General features: G+C 41.8%; 4 protein-coding genes across 10 annotated transcripts; 3 read left to right on the top strand and 1 right to left on the bottom strand.

Annotated features, from left to right (window-relative positions):
• Positions 1 to 214: 214 nt before the first annotated feature.
• LOC139608478 (epidermal growth factor receptor kinase substrate 8-like protein 1) lies at positions 215 to 10,165 on the top strand. The gene is made up of 19 exons (XM_071462286.1): positions 215 to 365; positions 1,188 to 1,240; positions 1,354 to 1,512; positions 1,631 to 1,780; positions 1,902 to 1,981; positions 3,140 to 3,252; positions 3,548 to 3,603; positions 3,700 to 3,829; positions 3,932 to 4,020; positions 4,102 to 4,176; positions 5,426 to 5,574; positions 6,088 to 6,232; positions 6,951 to 7,006; positions 7,094 to 7,202; positions 7,518 to 7,643; positions 7,766 to 7,916; positions 8,440 to 8,605; positions 8,826 to 8,958; positions 9,704 to 10,165. Exons 2-19 carry the CDS (start codon positions 1,211 to 1,213, stop codon positions 9,788 to 9,790), a joined length of 2,004 nt encoding a protein of 667 aa, XP_071318387.1. The 5' UTR covers positions 215 to 365; positions 1,188 to 1,210; the 3' UTR covers positions 9,791 to 10,165.
• Positions 10,157 to 17,785, bottom strand: luc7l (LUC7-like (S. cerevisiae)). 3 transcript variants are annotated; one of them, XM_071462296.1, is made up of 11 exons: positions 17,560 to 17,784; positions 15,839 to 15,909; positions 14,682 to 14,776; positions 14,338 to 14,436; positions 13,240 to 13,350; positions 12,941 to 13,084; positions 12,650 to 12,826; positions 12,372 to 12,460; positions 12,232 to 12,261; positions 11,967 to 12,128; positions 10,157 to 11,420 (listed from the first exon to the last, which is right to left on the bottom strand). In XM_071462296.1, exons 4-11 carry the CDS (start codon positions 14,431 to 14,433, stop codon positions 11,300 to 11,302), a joined length of 930 nt encoding a protein of 309 aa, XP_071318397.1. In that variant the 5' UTR covers positions 14,434 to 14,436; positions 14,682 to 14,776; positions 15,839 to 15,909; positions 17,560 to 17,784; the 3' UTR covers positions 10,157 to 11,299. The 3 variants fall into 3 exon arrangements, with proteins under 3 accessions (XP_071318397.1, XP_071318396.1, XP_071318395.1); XM_071462295.1 differs by having other exon boundaries at positions 14,682 to 15,527; XM_071462294.1 differs by lacking the exon at positions 15,839 to 15,909 and having other exon boundaries at positions 17,560 to 17,785.
• A 159-nt stretch (positions 17,786 to 17,944) lies between these two features.
• Positions 17,945 to 23,642, top strand: fam234a (family with sequence similarity 234 member A). 5 transcript variants are annotated; one of them, XM_071462287.1, is made up of 12 exons: positions 17,945 to 18,254; positions 19,012 to 19,307; positions 19,390 to 19,500; positions 19,590 to 19,772; positions 20,219 to 20,343; positions 20,578 to 20,710; positions 21,232 to 21,364; positions 21,483 to 21,626; positions 21,773 to 21,854; positions 21,984 to 22,136; positions 22,224 to 22,326; positions 22,447 to 23,642. In XM_071462287.1, the coding sequence occupies exons 2-12, from the start codon at positions 19,043 to 19,045 to the stop codon at positions 22,653 to 22,655; spliced, it is 1,641 nt and encodes a 546-aa protein (XP_071318388.1). In that variant the 5' UTR covers positions 17,945 to 18,254; positions 19,012 to 19,042; the 3' UTR covers positions 22,656 to 23,642. The 5 variants fall into 5 exon arrangements, with proteins under 5 accessions (XP_071318388.1, XP_071318390.1, XP_071318389.1 ...); XM_071462289.1 differs by having other exon boundaries at positions 17,948 to 18,254; positions 19,009 to 19,307; XM_071462288.1 differs by having other exon boundaries at positions 17,959 to 18,316.
• Positions 23,643 to 24,974: 1,332 nt separating this feature from the next.
• cox6b1 (cytochrome c oxidase subunit 6B1) lies at positions 24,975 to 27,385 on the top strand. Its single transcript, XM_071462312.1, has 4 exons — positions 24,975 to 25,151; positions 25,909 to 26,022; positions 26,372 to 26,472; positions 27,119 to 27,385. The coding sequence occupies exons 1-4, from the start codon at positions 25,031 to 25,033 to the stop codon at positions 27,170 to 27,172; spliced, it is 390 nt and encodes a 129-aa protein (XP_071318413.1). The 5' UTR covers positions 24,975 to 25,030; the 3' UTR covers positions 27,173 to 27,385.
• Positions 27,386 to 27,511: the final 126 nt, after the last annotated feature.

The raw sequence follows: 27,511 nt of genomic DNA on the forward strand, positions 1-27,511 counted from the left end.
TGAAAATGTTGGAATTGACATTTAAAATACCCAATATGGGTAAGTCTCTAAGTTTAGTTTAGAGACTTACCCCAGATTCCTAAAAATCCCAAGTTCATAAGACAATTTCATACTTGTTAGATGAAGGTGTGCAGGAAGGAGAATGAGTAAACATTTTTATCTCCAAGCAGGGCTGGTACACTGGGCGGGACTGCGGCAAGGTGACACATCTCTGCTTTGTAAAAGCTTTCAGTACCAATGACTGGAGCATGAGACACCTGCAGTTACAGTGAGAGGCAGGACACACACACACACACACACACACACACACACACACACACGGCTGTTCACATCAGGAATACAGCAGTGGAAGCCTCTCAACATCGGTAAGTTGATTGAACATCCATTTCCGATCATCTATCTGGCAGCTGGTAACACTAAAGGCCACAAGATTTTGGACTTTTTATTTCTACATCTAAATACTACTCTGGGTGGCTGATAATGTGTTTTTTTTATGGTTATTATCAGGATGAGGTGCTGAGGTTGATTTCTTGCTTATATCTTTTAAATATGGAAACGTAAACTCTCAGTAGTGCTGATGTAGGGATTTCGTCAATATTTTAAAAGGTGTTTTCTCAATTCACTTGAGAATAGTGTGCACCAATTGCCATGCTAATTTTGGACACTGCAAGTTCTTAGTCTTTTAACATATGTGAGTATGAGTCCAACCACACCAGTTTGGCACTGATTGTATGAAGGAATAAGACGGAAACACACTTCTGATGAAACTGGTCTTAAGGAAGCACAAGTGATACTGAACATTTGCCTTATTGATGCCAGCGACTCCAGTATTGATGGTCACTGTGGAGCTGAGAGATTGAATGGTGAGATACACTGTACTGTCGTCAGACTGGTTGGGCGGCTCACTCACACAGCGTAATCCCAGGGCGCTGACGTAGAGACAGGCTGGCGTAGACTGAAACAGGGGAAGGGATCATTTGAATGAGAATGTTGCTCTCACAGGTACTGTTGAAGACGTGTTAGTTTAGAGAATGACTGGCTAAGATTACACCTCCTGTCTTAAAACAACACCATCAGTGCCGGACGAGACATCCACCTCTGAGTGGATCAAAGGTACTTTGACAACACCCTTTGTAGCTGCACCTAAAATGTTTCCTGATCCCCTCTCTCCGCCCGTCTCCTCATAGAAAGCTGCCATTGTGGACAAAGGATGACAAACATGTCACGATATCTTGTGAATGTGAGTCTTACCTGCTACATCTTAACCCAACCTGTTTCCTTTGAGATTAAGTGATATTTTAAGATGCATTTTCCCTCACCACCTCATCATTACTTCTAACTCTCTGCCTGCAGCACCTGCTGACGTTCTCCCTGCAGGATGGGGATGTGCAGAGTGTGGAGGAGGCCAAGTCACGGCTCTCCTCCCTGGCTCAGAACAAAAAGCTGTGGAGTCAACAGATGTACCTGGACGTTGGAGCAGAGGCCGTTCATCTGCGAGACATACAGAGCCAGGTGAGAACTGATTGTGAGTGATCTAAATGGAAGGGGATTAGATTTATATGGGTTCGACTGAGAAATCCCATTTCATACATGCATTTATAATAACCTTGAGTTTAATGTACTCCTGCAGGATGAGCTGGAGAACTACTCCTTCAAATCCATCTACAGATGTGACGCCATTAACACAGAAAAACATTTCTCATCCCTCCTGATGTTAATCTGCCAAGTCGAAGATCTGAGGAAGCCGGACATTCTCTTCTTTAACTGTGAGGTTGTGAGGGTGAGTAATAACACCTGAGCAGCTTCCCAGCCTTTCCTGCCTGACTCAGCGTGTCAGTTTGAATCATCAGCCTGGTTCAGGTTTTACAAGTGATGCCACTTCCAGATTCTTATTCTCACAGGCAGAAGAAATCTGTGACAACATCACGCGCGCGGTTTCGGATTCCTCCAGCAGGAGTAAGAAGGTTCCTGATGCCCTCAGGTACATCCTACATCAGAATGACACTCACGAAGACTTTAAACCTGAAAGCCATCGATTTGATGTTGGTTCTTTGTGAAATTCAAGCTTTTAAGTGCCCGGTTTCCATGTCTTATTATGGTTTTAATGGAGGAAAGTGTGTTTCTGTCTCGGTGTGTAAGTTTGCTTTCATAGTTTATTGGAAGAGGTTGATGGACATCCAAATTAGAAATAGATACACAGCCAAACAAAAGGCAGACACAGATAATACATCATTCAGACCTATCTCCTCTTAAACTGTTTCCTTTCCTTTTTCATTTCCATTATGTCTCATTTTCCACTGAATCAAAGCAGCCATCCACCTGTCTGTGAGAGAGAGAGAGAGAGAGAGAGACAGAGAGAGAGAGGGAGAGAGGGAGCCAGAGAGGACAGTGTAAACAGCTGAGAGAGAGAGAGAGAGAGAGAAAGACTTGTTTTACCGGTTTCTACATAACTTAAGAAGGTGTGACAGAGATAACAAAGCCATTGTGACAGAGAGCAGAGAGAGAGCAAGTGGAGGGATGACGGCAGCAGAGTGCCGGCTGAGAGCCTGAACGGATCACCTGCTTTGAGCAATTTCTCTTTAAAGGACGCGTGAAGGACAGACACATGTGGTAAGACAGACAGACAGGTAGAGGGATGGGTTGTTATGTTTAGATGCTGACTCAGAAATACAATGGGAAAAGTTTGAGTCAGCGCTCTGAGGTATTTGCATAAAGCTTATGTGTGCGAGCAGTCAAAGATGCAAAAGTTTTGACCTACATCCTTGTCTTTTGCATTTAAACCTGGCTTGTTGCTAACTGAGAAGAATTTAGATTGAAGCACGGTGTCGTGTCCTGTATGAGGCATAGTCATGAGTAAGCACAGTTATACTGTTTACTGTCTTTCATAGCGGAATAAGGGCTACAGGATTGAATTTCAGTGACACCACATTATGTCTTTGCTGATGAAGGGCTGTGTAGTCTGGCTGGATTCTCTGATCAAAGATGTCCTCCTGTTGAAAATGAGCCTGTCTGACAGTCAAAATGTGCGTTTATGAAAGTGTGTTTGACTTCTTGAAGCCCTTGCTGAGGGGTATTTCCTGTAATGGTGCAGTGTTGTGTGAGAGTGTAGCGAGGTTGAAACTCTCCTCTCATCCTCCAGGCTTCCTCAGAGTGGAGGAGAGATGATTGACCCCTATGAAATCCCAAGTCCCCCCATTGCACATGCTCCAAATCCCCCACCACCGAACCCTCCACCTTACCCTGGACCCAGAGGTAAGAAAATAAAACACTTATTTTCACATGAATGCCTGTTTAAGAAAGTAAAATCATTTCCTCTAAAAGTATTTGGAGACATTTGACCTGATGAGAAGGTAAGAAGAAGGAAAGAAGTGAGACACAGAGGTATTTTAGGTTAAAGGCTCAGGAGCACAAAGATTGCTTTGTGTGTTTGTGTTTGTAAGGGGGGTGGGTTTCAGGGGTAAAAAAAAAAGGGGGGCAGGAATGTAGCAAACACCAGGGCCATGAATGAAAATGGATCAACCTAATCGTCTTCTCTCTCCCCAAGCAGCAAACGCTGTGAACGGCGAGCCTGATATCTCTTTCCTACGAGCAGAGAGAGAAGTGGTATGCCTCCTCATCACCTTTGTGTCTTTACAGTCACCTCTGCCTGTAATACGTACTTGGACGGCATAACAAACCGGTTCCTTTCTCTTCCTTTAGGGGATCCTCAATCACTGCTTCGATGACATCGAGAGCTTCATGGCCAGGCTGCAGCAGACGGCAGAGGCTGTGACGGTGCTGAGCCAGAGGAAGAAGAAAAAGAAGAAGAGTAAAAAGCAAAGTGCCGAAGGTAAAAAGACGGGGACAGATTTTCAGTTTCAAATTGAACTAACACAACCTTTCGTCATGATAACGCTTTTGCATTTTGTACATCTCCAATTCTGAACAACAGAAGATTTACTCACTGCAAAGGCCCGCCCTCCACCTGAGGAGGATTTCATCAATATCTTCCAGAAATTCAAATATTGCTTCAGCCTACTGGTGTGTATTCAGTTGGGTCACAATTCTTTTTTGTCATACTGTACAACATTTATTAAACTCCTCTGTTTATTTTGTTCATAGGGCCGTCTGAAATCAATCATCTCCAATCCGTCATCAGAGGAGCTTGTTCACCATGTATTCAAACCTCTGGACATGGTGAGTGCCCTAACCTCTACGTCTCCACCAGCCGGGCTTGTGGGGACAACACCTGTTGTTGCTATTGCTGTAAACACAAGGCCTTGTCTATAATAGCAGCACAGATAGAGAAGCTGGGGCAGGACATGACGAACATCTTAAAAATAAATCTAGCATCCACATGCCTCACCATGACACATCGTTTACTAAATGGGTACAGATAAACAGAGGGTAAAGGTGAAGAAAAAAAAACATTTGGAGCCTGTCATGGTGATTACGTTGTATAATAGCTGTCACTGGACACCAGCGTTAAAAAAAAAAAAAAATGCCAGCATGTGTCAAGTCAAAATAATGGAAAAGTCATCAGTGTAGTTGAGTAGTGTTGCCAGAAACTATAGGTTCCGTTCAGTATTTACTCAGGGACGTTCCCTCTGTGATAGCCTAATAGAAACTCCAAACACTTCATAAATGCAGCATTTGTTTGGCATTTATTCTTGTTTGCGTGGTGTATTTTCATGCTGGCATGACTTTTTGGTCCCATAGTTCTAAACACATTTGGTTTAGATTTGAGTTGGCAATCAGGCCTTGTTGCTGTCCCCTGACTGCTGCTTTGAATTATAGAACTGGTGAATTCCAGCTATAAAAAAGGGTTGCTGTCCCGTCCTTTCTTTGAAGACAATTGCTGCTGATTTAGAAACTTAAATGGCAAAATATTAGTACGAATAACATTTACCTACTCGATTTCATGCTCCAAGGAGTTTCCAAATCCATAGGCCTTTCATTAATGCCACAACAATGACGTAGCCTTGTTTTGAAGTGCTGTACAACAAAGATCTGTAGAAACTGAGAGAGTTTAATTCAATGCAATATTTGAATAAGTTCAAATAAAAGGGCATCATCAGACATGGAATATCAGGTGTGTCTGAGCTGATATGTGATATAACATTAAAAGTCTTTGCCTTGTTTTTTCCATTCAGGTATGAATAAGCCCAAACAGAGTCAAAGGGTGAAATGGGTGTGTTTGATTTGTGTATATTGGCACACCTGAGTGGAAACACAGACTCATACCTCTGGGACTGTGTATGTCACGTCTTCTCATGTGTGTGTATGTATGTGTTGTTTGTGTGTGTGGTTGTGTCCATTAGGCTTTTGTGTGTCTGTGCTTTGATCGTCAGTGCCCGAACAGGAGAAAACAGTTAGACTTTGAGAATCAGGCCCTGTTTTTGCAGACTGGGGGCATTAACACGGGTTTTGTCTTATCTGCCAACAGATGGTGAAAACGACAGGAGGACCAGCTCTCGGAGCCTCAGTGTCCAGCCCCGCCCTGACCAACTCCGCTGTGTCCCTGCTACAGGACAACCTGAACGAGGAGGAGAGGCAGCTGTGGACGTCTCTGGGACCTAACTGGACACTCCCTCGGTCAGTACTCGTAATGACTAACAGTGATATTTTTTTCAACTTACATGAAATATGTTTTTCAAGAATATTAATACATGTTCACTTTATTTGCCTGGCTTCTGCTGAGATTATTCATCACAACTCTGTCTTGGAGAGCAGAGTTAACATTTCATGGTTGTAATTAAGATATTTTTGTCTTATCTTAGTGGATGATTAGACAGATTTTCTTTACCAATACATGGAGCTTACAGAGGTATCAAATATTGGCTGTTCATTCACCTCCTATTTGATGCAGGAACTGTTCAATACCTTCAAGTGTTAATGGGGAATCTTAGTATGATACATATTTCCCCCCCAGCCAACAATATAATTATGGTGACCACACTGGACGCAATGTTTCAGGCATAAAAATGTAGGGATATTTTGTATTGGCACAAAATTGGTATTAGCTTGGTTTTAAAAAAAACCCTTTTAACTGTAATCCTAATTTTGGTGCAATGAGGACCAATGCAGTGGCTCTTTCTGCTCTCTCAGGTCTCAGCTCAGAGGGCCTGTAGCTCCTTACACCCCCGTGTTCTTGGACGGTTGGAAGCCGGAAGCCTCGAGGGCAGACGGGCAAGTTTGGGAGGATCCGGTCGAGTCACAGCACAAACATGAAGCCCTCCGAGAAAAACAAGAGGTATGGAATACCTGCGCAGGAAATAGGTTAAACACAGAGTGTTGACACACAGAATTGCACTTTCTCTTGGTGTTGCTTCATTTCTCTTTGTAGTACTTGAAACTAAAGTGTAGTGGAGGGTGTTTTTTTTTCTTCAACATGGGAAGCCTCAAGTTCTTTGAGGTTTAATAAAGACGTCGGACTTAATAGCCTTCCCATAAATATAGTTTGTTTGGGAAAACAGTGGGTGTTGTTCAATAATCCAGTCTCAAATCCGTTTTCATGAGGATTTTGTCTGCTTTATATTTCTTCTTGTGCGTTCGTCAGACACGTTTGCTCTCATGAGACAGCTGCTCCCACAGTTACAAATTCAGGACTGTTTAACATTTAGCAACAGAAGATATTTGTTTACACTCCAAATGCAAACCTGTTCAAACCCTTGTGAAAAACCGTCCAATCCTCATGTCATCCTGTCCCTCCATTGTTTAGTAATACATCTTTTTGTTCTGGCATTGGCCGTAAACCGTGATATGAATTTACTATTATATAGGAATGACTGGCAGTCACATTTTAATGCTGTATGACTGGCAAAGCTTTTGCTGTACTTTTATTTTGTCAACCACCCCCATCCTTCTGTGTGTTGACCCCTTATTCTCTCCACCTGTTTATGCCTGTGTGTGTGTGTGTGTGTGTGTGTGTGCTGTACAGTCATGACTCTCCATCTCACTTTCACCCGCAGCAGCAACAGCCTCCTCAGCCAGTCGGTCATCCCGATGCCCGGAATAGTGATGAAACGTAGGTCGACTTCAAGAAGCAAATCCATCAGCTGCTCTTATTTACCTCGACTGCACGATAACAGCATCTGTCTCCTTTCCCTCTCAGGGATGGCGGCGCACTCCCACCACAGCCTGACAGACTCTACAGCTGCAGTTATGACTTCATAGCCAGGAACAGCAGTGAGCTCTCAGTGCAGCAAGGGGAGACACTTGAGGTAATGAACTCAAGTGATTCATGAACAGCTGCACAGTAAAATGTTTTCACGGTGCATTCAGGAATCAATGAAGAGGCTTCTTTACTCATTTGTGATTAATTCTGTTATTCGAGAGGTTGCAAAATGATTTTGAGTGTTGTGCAGTAGTTAGAAATAAACATACACTGTGGAGAAGTGTGCATGCTGAAAACAGCACACTGACAGCCTCTGAATAAAGCTGATGGTGGTATTTTTTAGATGATAGTCTTTAGAAAACATGCAGCTGTTGATTCACCCAACAGTTCGCTGACTGACAGCGACTCCTCCGTCTGACAGGTCATTGAATCATCCAAGCGCTGGTGGAAGTGTCGTAATCGCTTCGACCAGATCGGCTTTGTCCCCTTCAACATCCTGGAGCCTGTAGCTCACATAGAAAGTCCCGTCACCAACAAACCCCCCATTGTAAGACACAAACACACCCACACACGCATGCATACATGCACACCAGCACAAAGGTATGCTCTCACCTGTACATACCCAAGTAAATTCCAGTGTTATATTCTCTTCACTCCACATTCCTGCAGGCTCCAGCTCCGCCTCCCCTCGCCATGACTTCCTCTACAGTCCCACCCAGCCCTCCTGCCCTGCCGCAGGCCCCCACCCACTCACCACAGCACCCACGCAGCTTACCAACGTACAGCCAACATATACCAGCTGCAGAGGACACAGATAAAGGTATGAAACAACACGGGTCATGTGTAGGAGTGGAGTCGCGGGCGTGTCACATAAATGCTGTGATAAAAAGGTTAGAATGCAGGTCGCTACAGTGTCCTGGATTCTCTCCGATACAGTCACTGCGTTTGTGTGAGGTAAAGAAATGATAGATGGGCAGTAGTGGAGAAAGAGGAGAAAATACTGTTGCTTTTATTTATTTTTTTTAAATGAATGAAATAAAAAGTCTGATTTTAACGATAAACTGATGTAATGTTGCTGATGTTATGTTTAAAGAACAATATTAAAAGGGATGCATCCCACGCAACTGTACAAGAATGAGAGGAACCTAAATAAATACTACATATATACTATATATCATTGTTTGATGATTTCACATGAATTAGTAACTGAGTTATGTCTGGAATGATTGTTAAAGTTGTGTGAAGCCAAACTTTTGTACATTCGGTCTTTTTTTCTGCCGAGTTATGTAGATATGTTATCATTTGAGCATGAAAGGCTGAAATGTCACCTGCCATCTTTTCAGTAATGTTGGTGAATGACGAGCTGCTCCAGCGGCTGACCAATGGAAAGGCCAATCTAAACAAACCTCTGGTCATCCCTCGCTCCTCCGAGACCTCTGTTCCTCTGGACTACCACTCTCCTCCAGAGGAAGTGGCCGAGTGGCTCAGAGGGAAAAGCTTCAGTGAACCGTGAGTGTATCTCAGCGTCTGACTCCAGACCAGATTATCCACATACTGTTCAAACACTGGAATGCTGCCAATGTGCTAGTGTTTATCCATTAAGAGGTTGACACGTGTCACCTTCCATTGACACTAATGATAGTTAATAGAATAATTTCTTGTGCGAATGTATATGGATGGAAAGTACATACTGTATTGTCAGGGCTCACCGTTGCTTTGTGTCCCTCAGGACGGTGTCATGTTTGGGAGTGCTGACAGGTGCGCAGCTCTTCTCCCTCAACAAGGAGGAGCTACGAGCTGTGATTCCAGATGAGGGCGCCAGAGTGTACAGTCAGCTCACTGTGCAGAAAGCACTGCTGGAGGTAAATACAAGGCAAATTGGGGTTACTTTAAAGTCGGGAGTTGTTTCCCTGCTTTTCATTGATGTTTATCAATGACAAAACTATTGAGTAAGCAAAAAAAACAATCTGAACAGTCAACAGGCAGGTCAGAGTGCGGGTATGTGCAGATGTGTCAGAACAAGTGAGGAAAAATGTTTGAGGAAACCAAGTGTTTGAGCCAGCAATGTAATCCATGCCTCAGCCAGTCAGGATGGTGCAGTTGATTTTGAGCATTTCGTCCTTTAATTCACTGCAGAGGCTTAAAATCTAGATTAAAATGTTGAACTACACAACAAAGACCAAATCAAGTTTCAGTCCTCAAACCCATTAAACTACTATAGCACATCCTTTCAGCACTGCCACAGAATCTGGTTACACTTATTTGATTCAATCAAAAGCTGCATTTCTTGAAATACATAAATTCACTAGTGCCAGCAACAGGGAGGAGACCAATAATTAATAAATAGTTAATAGTCCAATTATGAGGATGAAAACTTTAATTGCTGATGCGTCATCTTACTCATGTTATGTAACTTTATACTGCCACAACTACATCTTGTGAACTACATGACTGAGTCATAAAGTAGCAAACACCATGGTCTGTATTCACGCTCGAGCCCACACATCAGTACCTTTGACACAGGGGATATTTAAATCTGCATGCTTGTTGGTAGAAACACTGACCCTTTTGGCTTCATCGGTCCCCATTTGCTTCTTTCTTCTACAGGATGCCAAAAGGGCCACAGAGTTGGAAGCAGTCATGGAGAAACAGAAAATGAAGGTTGATCTGAAACTGGAGAGCAGTACATTGTGAGCCGTGGGGGTTTACATCATGAAGTTTCAGATGAAGGATTGTGCTCATCTGGTGCAGTTGTCACTGAAGAGCGAACTCTTGAATTGTTAATTATAGTTACCAGAGAACAAACATGTGAGTCCGTTGACCATCAAAAAATGTGTCATTACGCTCACCTCATTACTTCCAGCGTTTAATGCAAACGATATTTGAACATTAAAGAACATCATTTATAAGTTATTTCGTTTGTGTTAATGTGAAAAGTTTTCTTCCCTGTCCCGTTTCTACCTAGTAGTTAAGGACTAACTTAAAATGAACCGTATTTATCTTTGTAAAATACCTGTCTAATAATTCAACAATGATTAACATGCCTTGACACAATAAAAATTAAAATGGTGGGATTGTTTAATTCAGACTTTAAAGAAAGATTTCCAGCAGAACATAAACAGATGACTTCACACATTAGGTAGAGCAATGCATTCATTAAAATCTGTTTGCATGTCAGTATAAATCTACACCCAAGGGAATTTGTTCAAATTGGGCCAACACATAAATTTGACTTGACACAAAAGGCGTACACATCTTCAGCACTGAATTTCTAATGTATAGTTTCTTGGCCTACTTCTTCACATGCTGACACTAAGTTTGAAGTTACCATCTTCTCATTTTAAATAAAAAGGAATCAAACTAGAACAAATTATAAAACAAGAGACTTGTGACCAATACAAACTCCAACCAAGCATTTACTTATAATGACCAAAGTCTCCACTGAACAGATTCCAATCACTACTGGCAGCATAAAATAAAACTTGGTTTAAAAATAATGAGACATGAGATTGATACTAATACTAACAAATTTAAAACCGCAAGGTTTTGAATTGATTTCCTAAAACTTCAACTGGGGTACTGGAGACAAATATGTGGGCAGACATTTAAGAACTGCACTTCAGCAAAAGGAAACTTAAAAAAAAAAACAAAAAAAACAACAACAAAAAAAAAAAACACACAACTTTTTGATAGGACAAGGCTTTTCAGACCATGACAATCAGCGGGCCCCAAACATATTTACAGACAGATTCTGTATCAAAAGACCACCGGTTAACAATAAAAGAATATACATCAGTTCCATTTTATGCTCTAGTCCAGCAGATCATCAGTTCATGTTTGCTTTTCATGTTTGTTGGAATCATTGTAGGGTAGTTTATAACAAGACATGGGATGTGTTGGACAGACAGCCACCAAATTACAGATGTGGGTATTACAATACACTCCACTACTGATCAATAACTAATCCCGCCATCCAAATGCAATCTGATATATCTGGATGCTAGATAAGTGACTCCATACAATATTTCCGGTGTGTGTACACTCTGGGTCGGCTGCATTAACTGTTAAAGCAAAGAAATGAGGCAGGCGGGAGAACAAAGGGGTCAAGGCAAGGACTGTGTGTAACATTAGGTTACTATAAACAGACAAGACAGGTGAGAGAGACAGGAGGAGATTGTGTCGGTGGTGGATGGAGTTTGGTCTTCAGAGGTCCCCTGTGTCCCTGTCGTCTGCCCGGCGGGCGTCCGACCTGCCGTTCATACCGTCCCTCCTGTCTCGCTCCCGTGACCTGTCTCTGGACGAGCGCTCTCGGTCCCTGGACGACCTGGGTGACAAGACCGAGCCAGATATTCAGTGAGGTGAAACAAATCCAAGCGTACAGAAGAAAAAAAAAAAAAAAATAGAAAACAGCCTATATAGCCCAACTATGAGCTCCAACCGGATTAAGACCTTCAGCCTAAAGAGGTTCATTTCAGATTCACGACCAGATAAATGTGCAATACTCAGCTAAGGACCAAAGACATTAATACACTCGCAACCCTCTGTCAAAATACGCACCTAGTCCAGGTAATAGTAGTAATTATTTTGGTATTGACTGTTGGTGATCAAACAGGAAACAGTTTGTAGGGAGTTATTTAGCAACCCACACCTACATCTTTTGTTTCTAGTCACAACATGCCTGTCACCTTTCAGTTTTCAACCGTCTGAACAGAGACAAACAAGCCTAAGCAGAGCAGAAATCTTCTATTTTGCTCTAATAGACAAGTAACAGCCAACAAACAAAAAAGAAAATTAAAAAAAAAAAAAAGGTTGTTGGAGGAATAATTCTGTGGGAGCTTGGTGTGAAGTTTGTGAGCTTTGTTGCGTTTACTTGTGTCTGGAGCTCTGCTCGTGGCTGTGACGGTGGCCTCGGCTGCGGGAGCGGGATCGGCTGCGATGCCGCCTCCTCCTCTCCCTGGAGCGTGAGCGTGAACGGCGCCTGTCACGTGATGAGGAGCGTGAGCGCCTCCTTCTGCGGTCACGAGAACGGGACCTGATGAAAATGATAGATACCATATTATAATTACCTCAGACAGTCTCTTTCATGAGAACAACTGATTTAAAATGTCAGTAGATGGATAATGCAACATTCTTACCTTCTATGCTCTCTGCTCCGTGATCTGGTCCTATAAAATAAGTGGATGAAAACTATGTGAGTTTGAACAGTAAAACATACACTTCATCCAACAAATGAACTTCCATGAATGTCATTGAGATTTTAAATGTCTGTACCCACCTCCTCTTCATCCTTTCCTCTTTCTCCCTCTCTTCTCGTCTCTTTAAGCGCTCCTGATTTCTTTTCTCCTGCTTGTCGACCACAGTTTTCTTTTCAAAATAAAAATCATAGTACACAGTTAGAGGGGAAATCAACTTTACCCAAACTTCTGGGCTCTGAACTTCTTCTTTCCTGCATGTTTTCTCCTGATCAGCCCCATGTCGCTCCCAGATATACTTGTAATTCATTTAGGATTTTTGCACTAAGGGGTTTACATGGTGAGACAGGCTGACATGTACCTTTAGTTGGTCCAGTTTCTCTCTGATCTGGATGAAGCCCAGGTGAAGCTTCCCACCAAAATGGTCGGCCAGACGACGGTCATTGTCATGGAGACCCAGGTAAGCAGAGCATACCTCACACACCCGAAGCTTCTGCTGCTGGAAGCTGGAGGCCGGCATCGAGTTTCTGTACTCTTCCTGTGGAGACACGTACAGATAAGAGAGGCGTTGAGGGATCAAAGGATGAAACTATTAATACAATAACCCACACTCCACTAAGCTGGAAGCACTTCCTGAGTACTACTTCCTCACCTCTGCATCCTTCTTCCTGGTGCGGACCTTCTCCACTTCCTGCAGGACCTTCTGGGCCTCATCCACATTTCCCTCAGCCCCGAGCTGCTCGGCCTTGGCCAGGAGCTTTCCTATTTCCTCATTCAGCTCATGAACCTTCTCTGCCTACAACACAGTCCAGAACAACACAATTTACATCTGGTTATACCTAATACAAAATATACTATAGCAAACTAGATGGTACATAAACTAGTAAAAAAAAAATCAGTTTGTATTAAACAAAACAGTAATAATATCTTTTTAAAAATCTGTTTGCTCACCTTTGCTGCCACCTCAGCGCTGATCTCTTCTTGGGTCTCAGCCAGGCGCTTCTTGGCTAGCTCTGTCCTCCGGTCACAGTCGGCAATGAATGACTCCAGGTGATCCACCGCCTTTCAGAGAAAGAAAATGTTAGCAGAGAGAAAGACTCAAACCACTAGGCTGTGCGGACTCTTACTTTATAATGTGTCCATCTATGATTAATTTAAAATGCAAACAAAACTGCCAATCTGTGGGTGTATGTTGAGGCGCTGCATTGTAGTGTTAACTCTGCACATCATATATGTGATGGAAATCACGCGAGCTGGTTAAGCAGAAACATTGATTGATGCTTGATCGAGGATGAGATGAGCAGTGTAACACTGTGTAATGCCATCCAACTCTGCAGGTCATCTTCCTTGCAGTGTGTATTTAACCCATTCAAAAAAACCAAAACAAAAACCAACAACACTTACTACACATACAAATAAGGATATACTTTGTGGAACCACAGCACCCATCTATACATGTGTGAAGATTCTATTAGATACCAAATCCATATCTTTGTAAATTTCATGCAACGCCTACGTCCTCCCCAAGGTAAGACTGTATCTCATGGCCCTGAAGGGCACCCGCATTACGACTGTTCACTCCCTCAAACAGAGGCTCCGTTTATCATATCTTTTACAACCTTGGTTGCTCATAGCAACTATTGGGTACTGTGCCAGCTTGACTATCAGTTTCTCCACGGCTATCCTTGAGACAGACAATGAACTATTGCTTTTACAACCTACTTAGAAGTGACCTGTGGAAAGACTAATACTACTCCTTCACAACATATATCTGTTGATCCTACATATCTTGAACGGAAACTGGGATTTGTCGTTTTTACTTTATGCATACTGTCTAAAATGGTTGGTTTAAAAACTGTAGCCATTTTGTGGCTGTGACCTAGTGATAGCAAGTAGCTATTTGGTCATTAGGGAACAAATGTAGTGTACAAATTAGCAATATGCAATCTATGCTGAAAGCAAAATAACATAACCTAAGACTACAAGAATTTACCTTTGGATAGTACAACATGACATTTCTAGTATTATTTATAGTAGGTCATCACTTACATCAAGCTCAAAGAACAGATCTCTCTCCTTGGAGGCAATTTCATAATCTGCCCGAAGCGCCAGGTCATGGATCTTGGTGCACTCCCCCAGGTCCATACGCTATCACCAAAACAGAAGCAGACATGACCCAAACCGTACAAACTCGAATACAAATGAGTGATGTTGTATAGCTCATAACAACGTATGGTACATATTCAGTTTCTCTTCTTCTTTGCAGTATTTTACTGTCAAGAGTATTGATACCCTGTGAAGAATTGAATGTGTTTTTAAAGCTTTCAATACATTTCAGAATCTTAAAATAGATATTGGTGTCATGTTTGGGTGCTTAACTGTGTCCCACTTACAGTTCCAGACAGGATGTCATGTGGACAGCAGTTGAGAAGATGACTTTTGCAGACTCGTTCGTCAGTGAACTTGACCCTCTGCCGCGTCTCATCCCCTGAAACAATCCAAAACACAACCAGTGAGAAAGACCTCACATACTTGATAGCAGGTGCGAGGTATCCAGTGCTTTAATATTTATTACTGTAATTACACTAAAATAATTGAGGAGATATGTGTCACTATCAATGCATTCAAGGATTCTGTGCCAATGAGAAAACCAATTCTAATATTTGTATTGTCAAAGTGTGCGTCTACTGAACTATGTTTACTTATGTGTCATGTAAGTTACATGTGGCTCTGCATGTATGTGGTACTTCCCGTTACTCTTGGTGCTTACCTTACCCAAACCTCAATAAAAATGAGCCTCAAATCAGTTTAACTTGTGATCAGGCTCAACATCCACTCTGTACAGTGGAGCATCAAAGGATCAGGCTAGGACTGACACAGTACTGGTAAAAGGTTAATTGTTGTTTCATTTAAATAATGTGGATAGAGCTACCCTGATTTTGTAACATTTTCATTACATGTGAACACATTACTTGGAAATTTGACTATGCAGGAAAGCCTGCTATTAAGACTGTGGTAAGAAATGTAAACATTTCAGACAAATGTTCCAGCCAAGCCCTTTACAAGTATAAAAAAAATTGAAAAACAAAAATACAAAAGAAATCCAAGGAAAAAAATTAGTTTATACACACTGCGATCTGCACCACATACTGTACCCTTCTGCATCTTCAAGACCTCAGCTGCAGAATTTTAAACCCGCTGTAGAAAAGTATAAATGGGAACAGTTTTCTTGCCCATACCTGTAGTAAGAAGTTGGGAGTCATACACAAGTCAGATTGTAAATGATGTGTGCAAAGTTTTTGCTTCGACTGATTGCTAAAATTGCCTTCTGAAAACAGACGTCTAATGGAAAACTGAGAAGTGCTCGTTTGGATTCAACGCGACCAGACGTCTTAGCTCAGGCTGCATAATACTACTCCAAATTGTAATTCTAGTGCCACTGAAGATTTACCCATTTGTGTGATTATAAAAAGACTACAATAACTTCCGGAAGGCAAACAAATTGTTTGGATATTCATCATAACAGCTTTAAAAATTATGTGTGACTCACGGCTCGATGAACATGAGGCTTTTCTGCAACTCCTTTGCAGATTGATGTAGGCTGGCAAAGATACACTGAACCTTAATGAATAAAATAAAGGGGCCACAATTGTTCAGTTTGTATGCAACAAATGTATGGGAAGAATTTGATATCATCACACATACACCCACAAACTCACAACACCAATTCACGCTTACTGTACAGATGGAATTAACAATTTTTTAAAAAGACAATCCACAGGGCTGCGGTTTTATTCAACCAACTGTCACGATGAATCTCTGATTTACAAAATGGCAGGACAGCAATAAGCCGTCATTTCCTGGCAATAACAATCAGACTTGACAGCTGATTTACCTTTTAATGTTTGCGTCCAAATGGCTGGAAGCTACTACTAAAATTGTATTTTAGCATGTCAATGCACCTAGTTATATCAAAAGTATAAGAGTATTTATTTATTCTCAAAAACAGATTTGCATTTGTCAAGTTCAGTAAATAGGCTCAGTCACATCGACATCACTGTTAAATTATATTGTTATATATTTAAGTACTAAGCAATAGTGCTGGTACAGTTTGTTCTAGTTCAAGCAGATTCAAGAACAACAAATCAAAGCAGAATTATGACCTATATTTGCATAAAACTGTTTTGTAAAATCAAGTACAATTTTCTAGTATTTTTACTTCACTTCAGTATTTCCATTTTCTGATACTGTATTACAGAGGGAAATATCAAGCTCTCGAGTTTTTCTGACAGTTGCTTCTGTCGCTTAGCTGTATATAATATTTAATACAAAACACAGAATTTAAGGTTTAAGAGATGATGCACTGTTGTAAAAATTAACAACCCAACAGTACACAAAGTAGTTAAGATTAGCCCCACCTTAAACCAGCAGTAACATTAAAATACTGCCTCCACGTCATTGCATTAGTACTGACAGATAATTCAAAATTATAACGCTAGACCAGCAGTAGCCATTCTAATGCATAATAAATATTTTTAATTTTACATTTCTTTTTATTATACCGAGTATAACTTGTGTAAGATTATGAATGGAGGACTTGATCTTACGTAATTTTACACTGTTGTATTTTACTTGAATCTTGTTTCTCTCCTGATGACGTTGCATTATGTAGCTTGAATGGATATTATTGATATTTTCGTGCATTTACCACAGGAACTTCTCACATTACAACATTTGCAGTCCATCAAATTATCAGCTGAATACACCGGTTCATTTTGATTAATGTTCATTCAGAAGCAACTGGTAGGCCATATACGACTGCGTGCTCATTAAAAGTCAATCAACTGTAAGTATTATGAACGTCATGAAGTACAGTTAACCTTATCAACCAGTTATGCTTGGATTGATAAATTCATTCATTCATTCATTATTGCCCAGTGATAAGTAGGAAAGTGCTCGATGGAACCACAACTTCACAATAAACATTAGCGTTAGCTAACGTAGCTACGGGCTAGGAAGTTGATAAATGTTCAAAGTAATAAAAGCGAAACAAAAAACGTATCTAAATTAACATTTGCCACAGTGGATGCAAACATTAAATCCAAGCTTTAAGCCGTAAATCCTTCTTGAGTCTAGCGTTACAGTATTTTAAACAGCCCTCTGCAGTACATCCATTCATGCAGGTCTGTCCATCACACGCCAACAGCAGCCAGCCTCAGCAGTGGCTCCATCTTGGCTAGCTAGCTCAGCTAGCATGCTACGGCAACTCACCATCCCTCGCTGTTCCCATCAGCTGGTCGAGCAGAGCTCTCATTTGAGCTTGGGCAGACATTGGTGGGTCTTCCGTCGATGGCGCTATATAAAAAGTAGGTAACTGAAAGCAGCTCCTTGGTATTTTTGTTAGGTTATTTGATAGTGTATTCGTCCAAGCATCACCTCTCGCAGCTTTTCTCTATTTCGTGGACTCGCCAGTTTCCGTTCTACATCAGGGAAGTGACGACAGAGCCCGTTGTTTTAATGTTCCGGTTAGCTAATGCTAAAGGGCGGTCTATTGGTCTAAAATTGACCAATCATAACGTTTGAGAAAAAGCGAATGAACCAATCAGAGCGGCTTCAACCAATTTATGGAGAGTTGTCGCCCTGAGCTTGGCCTGTCAGGCAGCAGCTACTCACGGTATGTTGTCCTTCGGTTGCTCCTCTAACTATGAGTTATATCTAAATTTAGATTAGGGAAGTATAATCTTAAAATTAGAGTCGTAGTCGGGGGTTTTCATATGGTTTGGGTCTAAAAGTCTCCAACGTAAGGAGCGAGGGAGCTCTACCTGACAGACCAACTCAGGGCGTGAAACACATGGTGTTTTTTTGTTTACGCAGTGAGGATGACAGGCAGCTTTGTTGGTGTTTGTCAGGCCTACTACCTAACTGAGCCTCACCAGTGACCGTAAGAGACGACAGTGGAGAGTAAAGTAAGAACAACTTTTCTGAAGTTGGCGTAAAGTCTGTTTGAACTTCAGATAGTGGGACTTTGGTGAGAACATTAGCCCGTATTCCTTTTTTTTTTGTGGGGGCTGGTCTTTTTTTCAACAAGTTAGTAAACTAACTAGGTGTTAATCGTAAACTTCCCGAATCAAAGCTCGCTAACAAAGATAGCTACCCTACACTGAACTATATACCTGGAGGTGACGCTTTGTTTGGGCTACTGAGTTAACATCGCACGGTAAATTCATTCATTTTAAATAATTTTGACAAGCAGATGTGCTTGCTAACGTAGGTACATACACACCAGTGCATTTCATGTTTTCCAACGGAGTAACATGCCTGTGGCAGAACAAATAACAGGGTGTGTTAGTCTGAGTGTTGATGATTGTTCATTATGGGTTCGTTGTTTTTGTGCTGAGAAATCTCTGGAGTCAGTGCTGGCACCTCTGAATAGGCCCAGATCCACAAAGGTTGATGCAGCAGAAATAGCTGGACTGACAGACACTGCTGCCTTCAGTATTTTTTCATCTGCTATATCTGTGAATGCCAGCGAGTTTTGTCTGTTATTACTGCTGGTTACTTTGACACATGCAGGTTTGTGGTTTACTCCATATTGTGACAGATACAGAAGAAAAATGTACCTCACGACGGGAGTTTACTGTCCAAAAATGTGTTTCCTCAGTGAAGGGTTTGGCCTTGTGTTAGGGTGTGGTTTCACTGTAATCTCTTTCTCCTGTCAAGCAGATCACTGGGTCAGTAATGCATTGAGGCGACAATGGAGACTACAGGCCATGCCACTGAGGGCGACCCTCTGAAGAGTGGGGAGGATGGGACGGAGACGGGAACATCAGCAACAGAGCTGAAGAAGAAGAGCTGTAAGGAAGTCTTGGGCTTTGCCAAACTGACCCACTGGCGAACTGCAGTCTTCTTCCTCTCCTTGTTCCTCTGCCTCATCGTAGTCTTCGCCTTCTCCTTCATCATCCCCTGTCCTGTCAGACCGCAGTATCTCATTTCCTGGAACAGGACTTTCTCTGAAGCAGGTGTGTGCAGCGCTGTGCTTTTCACTGCTTGGTAGTGTCTTGAACGTGGGACTAATTTCAACTGTCTCTTTCTCTGCCGCAGCAACCTATGACTTCTTAGCTATTGAAGATGCAAGCAGCGACAAAGTGATGGATGTGCTGTTTGTCCTCAAAATGAGTGAAGGCAGTCAGAACAACACGTGTGCTGATGCAGGTATAAAGTGTTCTTCAAGAAAGAGACAAGTGCTCACACTGTATGATGGACAGTTTGTGTAATTCAGATACACTTTGTGTGTTTTCCAGGTCTGCCCTCGCCATGTGTGTTTGTGTTAGCAGTGGACGGGACCGATGGAGAGACCCTGTGGGAGCGTCCACTGCATCCTGAGTTCCACTGGGCCCAGTGCGGTCTGGAGGGAGAAACAGGCAGAACCTGGGACTGTCTGCTGTCGCATTCTGACCAGTTCACAGCCGTTGACAAACAATCTGGTTTGTGACTCATGACTATGTCTCTGTATGATGGCTACTATAAACTAGATCAGATTTTCATCATTAATTTAATATCCTAACATTATTACCAAGACATAACACTTGAGTTGTTTATTTTTCTTTAAATACATTTGTTATTCTTTAGACAGGCATAAAATATTTAAACCCCAACATGAAGAATTGTTTTGTGATTATAGCAAATAGTTCTGATGTTAAATTGCTGTATTCTGTGCATTGCTTTCATATCACGTATCACAGCGGCCCCCAGGTCTAACAGATTGTGAGATGAATTTTAATAATAGCATGCTGTTTTTTGCTTAGTATACTGAGTGAACTGCAAGAATGAACTTTTATGCTTAAGGAAAGTTGTATATAGAATTGTTACATAATCTGATAAACTCAGTCGGATTGAGTGCTCTGTTCCTGTGTGGTGTGTTGGTGCACAGGTGAAATTAGGTGGCAGCAGCCTCAGCCCCCAGGTCTGCACAGCACTGTGCCTGTTCTTAGTGTCCCAGATCTGGATGGGGACAAGGTCAATGATGTGGCTCTGGTGGCGTCTGACAGCGCACAGGTAAACATCAGTGATGTTATTTACCGCTGCTGCATTTATTTTCTTCCTTTGTACTAAGTTATATTATGATTCTCAGTATTTGAAATGTATTTGTTTTTTTATATTTTCCTTGCTAATAACCTGCTGCAACAGGTCTCCAATATGCAAATAAAAAACTTTGGCAGCGAAATCATCTATTGATGTTGCAGAAAAATAGAATTCAACCAATTTTAATATCTCCTATTATATCTGCAGACTCAGGTAGTTTTCCTCTCAGGGAAGACGGGTGTCCAGATTGGTTCTACAGTGGCTCTTGACTCCACAGAGACACCCAAACATCTTCTCCACTGCACAACAGAAGGTTCTCACTACGTACTGCTCCAAAAAGGTTAGCATCTGAAATCAGCTATGGTATTCCCAACAAGGTACTGCATTTGTGCATTCTGGCCAGCCAAGTCTTTTCTAATGGAAGAGTGCTGCACTGTGTTGAAAGTATTAAGAAATTAGAATTGCAGTTCAAGTGCTCTTTAGAAATAAAAGAGAAAATAACCCAAAGTTATGAAGAAGTTCAAAAGCTAATATTAGATAACTGGAAACCAAGGTGATTTGACTGGGATTTTGTTAATGTTGGAAAAAGTGACACTGACTCAGAGAGTGTGACAGTAAAAAAAATATTGAAATGTTTGAAACGCCTCATTTCCACCTTTCTAAGCATTGTTCTTACATTAAGAGACTCCATTACCATTATATCTCCCCTTTACACACTTTAACAAGCATTGATTTATTATGACAGCTTTGGTTTGATTTCCCAGTGTTGCTATTGGAAAAAGGAAACGTAAACTGACTTCAAGTTCGGGGGCAACTGTTGTCCTGTACATGGATGTAAACATGTATCTTGTATTCATTCAGACACTGGCTTATATGGACTGGCACTGTGGAGGATTGCTGCCAAGGCTAAAGCAGGGATGGAGGTCAAACTCAAGAAGGATAAACACTGGGAGAAAAATGCTAATGCCACATCTGGCCTTGTACCCATATACGAGTAAGAAGAACCCTCCGTTAACTTCTTATTATTTCACCAACGTGGATTTCCCTTACCAGCTTGTGATCATTGTTACTTTAGCCAGAGACTTAAGCTCATGTTTATTTCTGCGTTGTAGGTCTGACTCAGTGAAACAAGTACAAAGAACAGACGAAACACAGGATTCATCCAACCTGCTGATTGTGAGCGGGAAGGAGGTGGCATTGGTCGATGGAAAAAATCTGCAGCTGCTGTGGAGATTTAATACCAGCTCAGTCCTCAGGTGCACATCTTATGTTGCCAGTAATGGAATAATATTTATATATGTTCAGTAAGCCAGGTAATTATTATAGCAGTGAGAGCACTTCAGACGGTGTTATTATAACCAGGCTTCATGAGTCAAATACATGTTCTCCCCTGTGTTCTCAGTGAACCCTCCTTTGGTCACTTTAACAAAGACGGTTTACTTGATGTTGTTGTTGAGGAGGATATTGGCAACGACACAAAGAGGGTAAGTTGGGTTTAAAATGTACAAACACTTGTGCGGTACCTACATTGTCCTCCCTACATGCAGCTCCTTTCATACAGTGTTCGATTTTGAATCATACATTAACTCTACCACTTCCTGTCTTTTATGCAGATAATAATTCTTGATGGGAAGTCCGGTGGTGTGCTGTGGGAAGTCAACTTTTTGGCTAGCCCCAATTCACCGAGACCTGCTTCAATACACACCACCAACTCTGTTTCGATCTTTGTGTTTTGGGGCATAATGCCCACAGAGACCAATTCCTCTGTAAGTACACTGCCTTTAAGGAAAGATGTATTTTAGGGGTTTGTCACAGATGAAACTCGGTTACTCAAATCAAATGTTTCTTTCTAGGTACCTTTAACTGGTGAACGACGTTCTTACATGCTGCATCCACTCTATTCTAAAGTTCTTCTCGAATCCACCAATGTCATGGACCACATCATCACATTTAGAGGTGCTTTTGAATGTCCTGTGCTTTAACACAATGATGTTATCATTTAACTACAACTATGTGTGACTCAGTCCTCAGAGGGATAACAATCTTTTCGTGACTGTATTTGTGTTTTTATCTCAGCCACATTGTTGGAGCGTGGGCGCCACGCTGCCTACTTCCTGTTGACAGGCCCAAGGACGGAGGGGGATGAAGGCACTGTGGTCCTCAGCAAGCGAAAGCTGAAACAGGACGTCCCTGACAGCAAAGTACTCCGTATTGGCACCGGAGGAGGCTCAGAGACCAATGAGGACATCAAAGAGGCCTTCAACCGACTCCGCTTCAGCGACTGATGCAAGGACCAACTGCAACATGTAGTGTTGAAACCAGCTGACTGCACAGTGGCTTAACTCAGCTTTATAAACCAAAGTGTGTACACTAGTTATGACTTATCAACTGCTGACAACCAAAAGTTCCCTTTTATATTTAGAGACTTGGGTTGACTTGAGTTGACAGGGTTCTTCCATTGCTCTTCATTGGACAAACTGGGCATTGTTTTCAGTCTTGACTGTATACATACAATCATGTACTTAAGTTTATCAAGTGTCCAAAGAGCTACTTGTTCTGCGACAATCACTGTGCACAGATGCTGTTCTCCTGCTGATGAATCCAGAGGACCTGCGTTGTTGTATTGTTTCTAGCACTTTCATGCATCAATGCAATGCTCTTTTTTAACTGCAGAGGCTGGATTATTATTTGTATCTATGCAACTGTATGTCGCACTGTGCTTTAAAGGTAGCGGACACATGCTACCACAGGTGGTGGTTCTTGTGTATTTCAAATGGCAACATCCTCAGAGGTCATACAATAATAGGGCTACTTTTAAAACTGTACAGTAAAACAGACGGACGTACAGTGAAACTTGAAATACAACAGAGGCACCACCAACCTTAAAATACACATTATATGGTTACATTTTTTTGTTGTGTATTCTATTTGTGTTGTGTTATTGGTACTGATGTTGATAATCAAGACCTGTGTGTCCCTTACTTAATCCAAGATGCTGTAACTGGTGATGCTAATGCACTCTGACTAAACTGTTGAGGCACTCGATGCTGAGGATCACCATAATACTGAGTTATTGCTGTGGGTTTACAGCTCCTTATGAAGCTGTTTCTTTTCTTATTGGTTTATACTAGTTACATAAGTGAAAGAGTTTCTGGTTTATGCTGTACATTAATATATTGAACCTGTGGTACAGGCCTTTGTTGGAGCTGGCTTTTCTTTCTGACTTGATATGCTTGAATATGAGCAATATTAAACAATTTGAAAATAACTGATTTTGTTCTCAGTCTCAAAGATTTCTTGTTATCGGAGCAAATACAGTAAAAACACAAAATATCTGGGGTATCTTTCTAATTGTAACAATTGAAGTTGGCCTCTTTGCAAAACCAAACCCATTCAGTTATCTGAAAGGAATAACATCCTTTTAGTCTGCTCATTCTATCCACACAGAATTTCTTTTGCTTGTGTTCACCACCAGGGGCCTTCAGGAAAATCTTGCAGTGTCTTCTGTGAATGTGTATTTTGCAAAGGGAGGTGCCACACTGGTTTTGGTGAGTGCAAGCACCCATCAATTTGACGAATAAATAGATTGAATGTCTTAAGAATATGACATGAATTTACAATACATGGTTAACTCATAAAAACTAGATTTGCCATAATTAATAACTTATTAAATCTTTTCATATTGTCGCCCTGTTTGAAGTCACCCCATACACTCCAAACAAAATGGTTTGAGCCCTTATCAGCCATGTGGAGAAGCCGCTGTACCGCCCTCTTGTGTTGCGGTGTCGACACTTGGCAGCTTTTTATCCACAGTCTGTGTTTGCAGCAGAGGATCGCAGCAGCAGTTGCCATGCGCAATGAGGAGCATGCGGGGCCGCCCGTCGACCCGCGGTCCATGAGTAAACCGGAGTCAGTCACGTAGCGCAGGGGCCGCTCGGTTTACTCCGCGAATAATTACAGCGCGTCATTTCACCGTGACAGGTTCCTGTCCTGCTGGGGGGGGGGGGGGGTGGAAAGTCGCTTGTATTAGGGAAATAACCGGATCCACAAATACTTAGCCCACCGTCCCTGCTATTTATTTATTTATTTATTTTTTTAGGAAAACCTTAAAGGGCAGGAAAAGGCGCGGAGACGGGGCTGGCGCCGTGGGGAGCGCTTTGATGCGCACTTCACGGTCGTGACGAGGATACGAGACGGACTCGTTTGCCAGCATCCCATCAGCATAGTGGGGTTCATTTTTTTAAGCACTACGGCTCCTGAAGTTAGATGAAACCCCACGCTGTGCAGCCGACCAGCCTCAGTGATAAGGACAGCGACCCTCCGGCCTGGGGAAGCGATCACAGAGACAGCCAAACCACCTGCTCTACTTCCAATACCTGGTGCAAGCATCTATTAATGATTAACACACACACACAAAAAAAAAAAAATAAAATAAAAAAGCACTGAATGGCCGCATGCTTCCGCCTTGAGAAGAGTTCACAGCTGAGATCAAATGCAAAAATAAACCCCGATAAAACAAAGCCGCGCTGCTGCCTCATATAAACCCGCACAGAGAGCAGACACATGTAGATCATCTGAGCTGTGTGTGTGTGTGAGAGAGAGAGAGAGAGAGAGAGTAAGAGTGTGTATCTACAATGTGACCTGCGTCCGCCATACCGTTATGATAGGACTGCACGGCCGCGCTATCTGCAGACCGGCGCACAGCCTCCCAGAGGAGCGACGCGCTTTCACCATCCGGAGTAAAAGTCACTTTGAGTTCAAGCCTCCGACTGCTCCGAAAGGTAACGTTCACCTGCATACCTTCAATTTAACACAAACCAAAAAAAAAAAAAACTATTTATCTCAGGACACTTACCGCATGTGTTTTAACGACATATTGAGCGATTAGTCATCAAAAAAAAAAAAAAAAAAAAAAAAAGGTTTCGCTGCAGCGTCTGAAAAAGACTAATTTAAGTTCCGCGTTAAGGTTTTTTTCGTTGGACCGGCTGTATTGAAGCTTTCTCCAGTGATCGATCACATCGGTAAAGTAACCAATACCAGTTTTAATACCTGTTTGTGCGGAGTAGAAAGAGAAACTAGGTCGTGCTAGAAGGAAATGCTCATAAAGGCCTGCTGAGCGGGGCTATTGATCAGCCGTTTGCCAATATCTGTCAACACCTTCTCATTTCCGCCTTTTTGGGGAAAAACAGATATTATTGCGCGTTTATTCGATAGCCGACAACAAGTAGTCACTCAGACTACACCATGTAGTTTTCTCATAGTCTAGATGTGCTCTGTGAAAGGAGTATTTTAACGAAAGCTCTGCGCCTCTAGAAAGATCCTTCAGGTGCCGCATTCAGCCCCCCCCCCCCCAAAAAAAAAAAAAAAAATCTCCCCAAAAATAAGCCTCTGCAACAGGGCCACGACACGAAGGCAGCGCTTCCACGCCTGGGCTGCAGTGTGCTGCACACGGACGAACACGATGTTTGAAATGGGCCTTCGCTTGATGGTTGAAGCTTCTTCTTTTTTTTTTTCCACTGATCATATTCTCTTTGACAGAGGTGAAAATGGCCGAGGACATTAAGACCAAGCTTGAGAACTATCGAACGGCTCCCTTTGATGCCAGGTTCCCCAACCAGAACCAGACCAGGAACTGCTGGTCCAACTACCTGGGTAAAGGCTGCATGTCAAGGTCAAAGCAGTCAGCTGTGGTTCGAGAGGGGTCTAACCAAAGACCAAGTACTAAACTAAAAACGTTTGAAAACTCTGAAGACCTGCTGTGCTACTGAGATATTGAAAAAGAATAAAATGTAGTAAATGTAGTATCATAAAAAACATTGATTAATGATGCATTAAATCTGGCCTTGTTTAAAGATAATACAGCTCACCTAAGGTCTTTAAAGGTGATGACCTCTGGACCCCTAGAGATTTCTTGTGGCATGACATGACCCTTCCCCTTTAATAATGGATCAAAGCCCGCTGTCTTTTTTTTTAATATTCATTGTTGTTTCTCTATTAATAGACTATCACCGCTGCCAGAAAGCTCTGACTGCCAAAGGAGAAGACACCATGCCATGTGAATGGTACAGGAGGGTCTACAAGTCACTCTGCCCCATGTCCTGGGTAAATACTTTTTTTTTTTTTTTTCACATCAACTTTTCCATGAGATAAATTGTCTTACAAAAACAAAGATGAATAGTACCGTCAGAATATTTCTGGTACTCTCCCCCTACATGGGCTGAGTTTATTTAGCAGGGGTCAAACAACTTTATCGTTCCCTGCATTCCTGTGAGTCTCTGCTCAGTAATGAGAATCAAAACAACATGAAGCATTGCAGTCCAAATTTAGAGATTGCAGATCTTCCCTCAAAAACAAGCCTCAGCTCAATAAAAGTGCATATTTTTAGTTACTTTTGAAGCCAAATCCTAAGAACAATTTGAAAAAATCAGAAATCATTACCACAATCCCCAAATGGACGTGCTGCCTTAGATTTAAATTCCTCATACATTAGAAAATACATTGTAATGTTATTTTCTCTACTATATGGGGTCTTAACTCATCACAAAATTATATTAGGTGGAAAAACTGCTGGTGCATTATTCAAAAACCCCCTTGCACATTGTACTTCAGGTCTCACAGTGATATCACAGCTCATCAGTTTTGAGAAGTTTTTTCAAGGTTTCTGTCATTTTCTGAAACTTTGTGAATTAAAAGAAAAATAATAATAATTTCACAAAGTAAGTTTCATTCTGAAATTTCGTCCCTTTAGATCCAGAAATGGGATGACCAGAGAGAAGAAGGAACCTTTCCGGGCAAAATCTAAGATTGTCATCTCCAAAGCTGTTGGACTGCAGAGATGTAATCTTTTCAGCTAAATGTTTGTGTATGTGGTGGGAGACCATGTGGCTCTATCACCACCTTTCCACTTCTGTTGCTCTGTCCCAGGAGTACGCTGTAACTGAATGGTCATTCCCTACAAATTTCATGAAATGTACAGTGAATTCTGAATTAAAATATCTCAGGATATATTTATGGACCTCAGTTGTCCCCTATGTTTTCCCTTTTTACAGTGTGCTGTTCGTCCCACCAGAGGATTATTTACATACTTTGTGTTGGCTTAGATGAGGAGTGCGTGAGGTCAACATTTAGGTCTGAACATGCA

The sequence above is a fragment of the Trachinotus anak genome, unplaced genomic scaffold, assembly GCF_046630095.1.
Source record: "Trachinotus anak isolate AG129_WGS33_773 ecotype Australia unplaced genomic scaffold, CSIRO_AGI_Tana_v1 ptg000025l, whole genome shotgun sequence".
Classification (NCBI taxonomy): domain Eukaryota; kingdom Metazoa; phylum Chordata; class Actinopteri; order Carangiformes; family Carangidae; genus Trachinotus; species Trachinotus anak.

What these genes read in the sequence shown, in the direction of transcription:
- LOC139608478 (XM_071462286.1), top strand. Translation starts at nt 1,211, where the DNA reads ATGACAAACATGTCACGATATCTTGTGAAT. An exon ending in ACCTTACCCTGGACCCAGAG is followed by an intron (nt 3,253 to 3,547) that starts GTAAGAAAATAA and finishes CTCCCCAAGCAG; the next exon opens with CAAACGCTGTGAACGGCGAG. An exon ending in AGCAAGGGGAGACACTTGAG is followed by an intron (nt 7,203 to 7,517) that starts GTAATGAACTCA and finishes TCCGTCTGACAG; the next exon opens with GTCATTGAATCATCCAAGCG.
- luc7l (XM_071462294.1), bottom strand. Translation starts at nt 17,620, where the DNA reads ATGTCTGCCCAAGCTCAAATGAGAGCTCTGCTCGACCAGCTGATGGGA. An exon ending in AGAAACTGGACCAACTAAAG is followed by an intron (nt 12,461 to 12,649) that starts GTACATGTCAGC and finishes TATTTTGAAAAG; the next exon opens with AAAACTGTGGTCGACAAGCA. An exon ending in CGGAGCAGAGAGCATAGAAG is followed by an intron (nt 12,129 to 12,231) that starts GTAAGAATGTTG and finishes CATTTTCATCAG; the next exon opens with GTCCCGTTCTCGTGACCGCA.
- fam234a (XM_071462287.1), top strand. Translation starts at nt 19,043, where the DNA reads ATGGAGACTACAGGCCATGCCACTGAGGGCGACCCTCTGAAGAGTGGG. An exon ending in AATACCAGCTCAGTCCTCAG is followed by an intron (nt 21,627 to 21,772) that starts GTGCACATCTTA and finishes CTGTGTTCTCAG; the next exon opens with TGAACCCTCCTTTGGTCACT. An exon ending in CCACATCATCACATTTAGAG is followed by an intron (nt 22,327 to 22,446) that starts GTGCTTTTGAAT and finishes TTTTTATCTCAG; the next exon opens with CCACATTGTTGGAGCGTGGG.
- cox6b1 (XM_071462312.1), top strand. Translation starts at nt 25,031, where the DNA reads ATGATAGGACTGCACGGCCGCGCTATCTGCAGACCGGCGCACAGCCTC. An exon ending in GCCTCCGACTGCTCCGAAAG is followed by an intron (nt 25,152 to 25,908) that starts GTAACGTTCACC and finishes TCTCTTTGACAG; the next exon opens with AGGTGAAAATGGCCGAGGAC. An exon ending in CACTCTGCCCCATGTCCTGG is followed by an intron (nt 26,473 to 27,118) that starts GTAAATACTTTT and finishes TCGTCCCTTTAG; the next exon opens with ATCCAGAAATGGGATGACCA.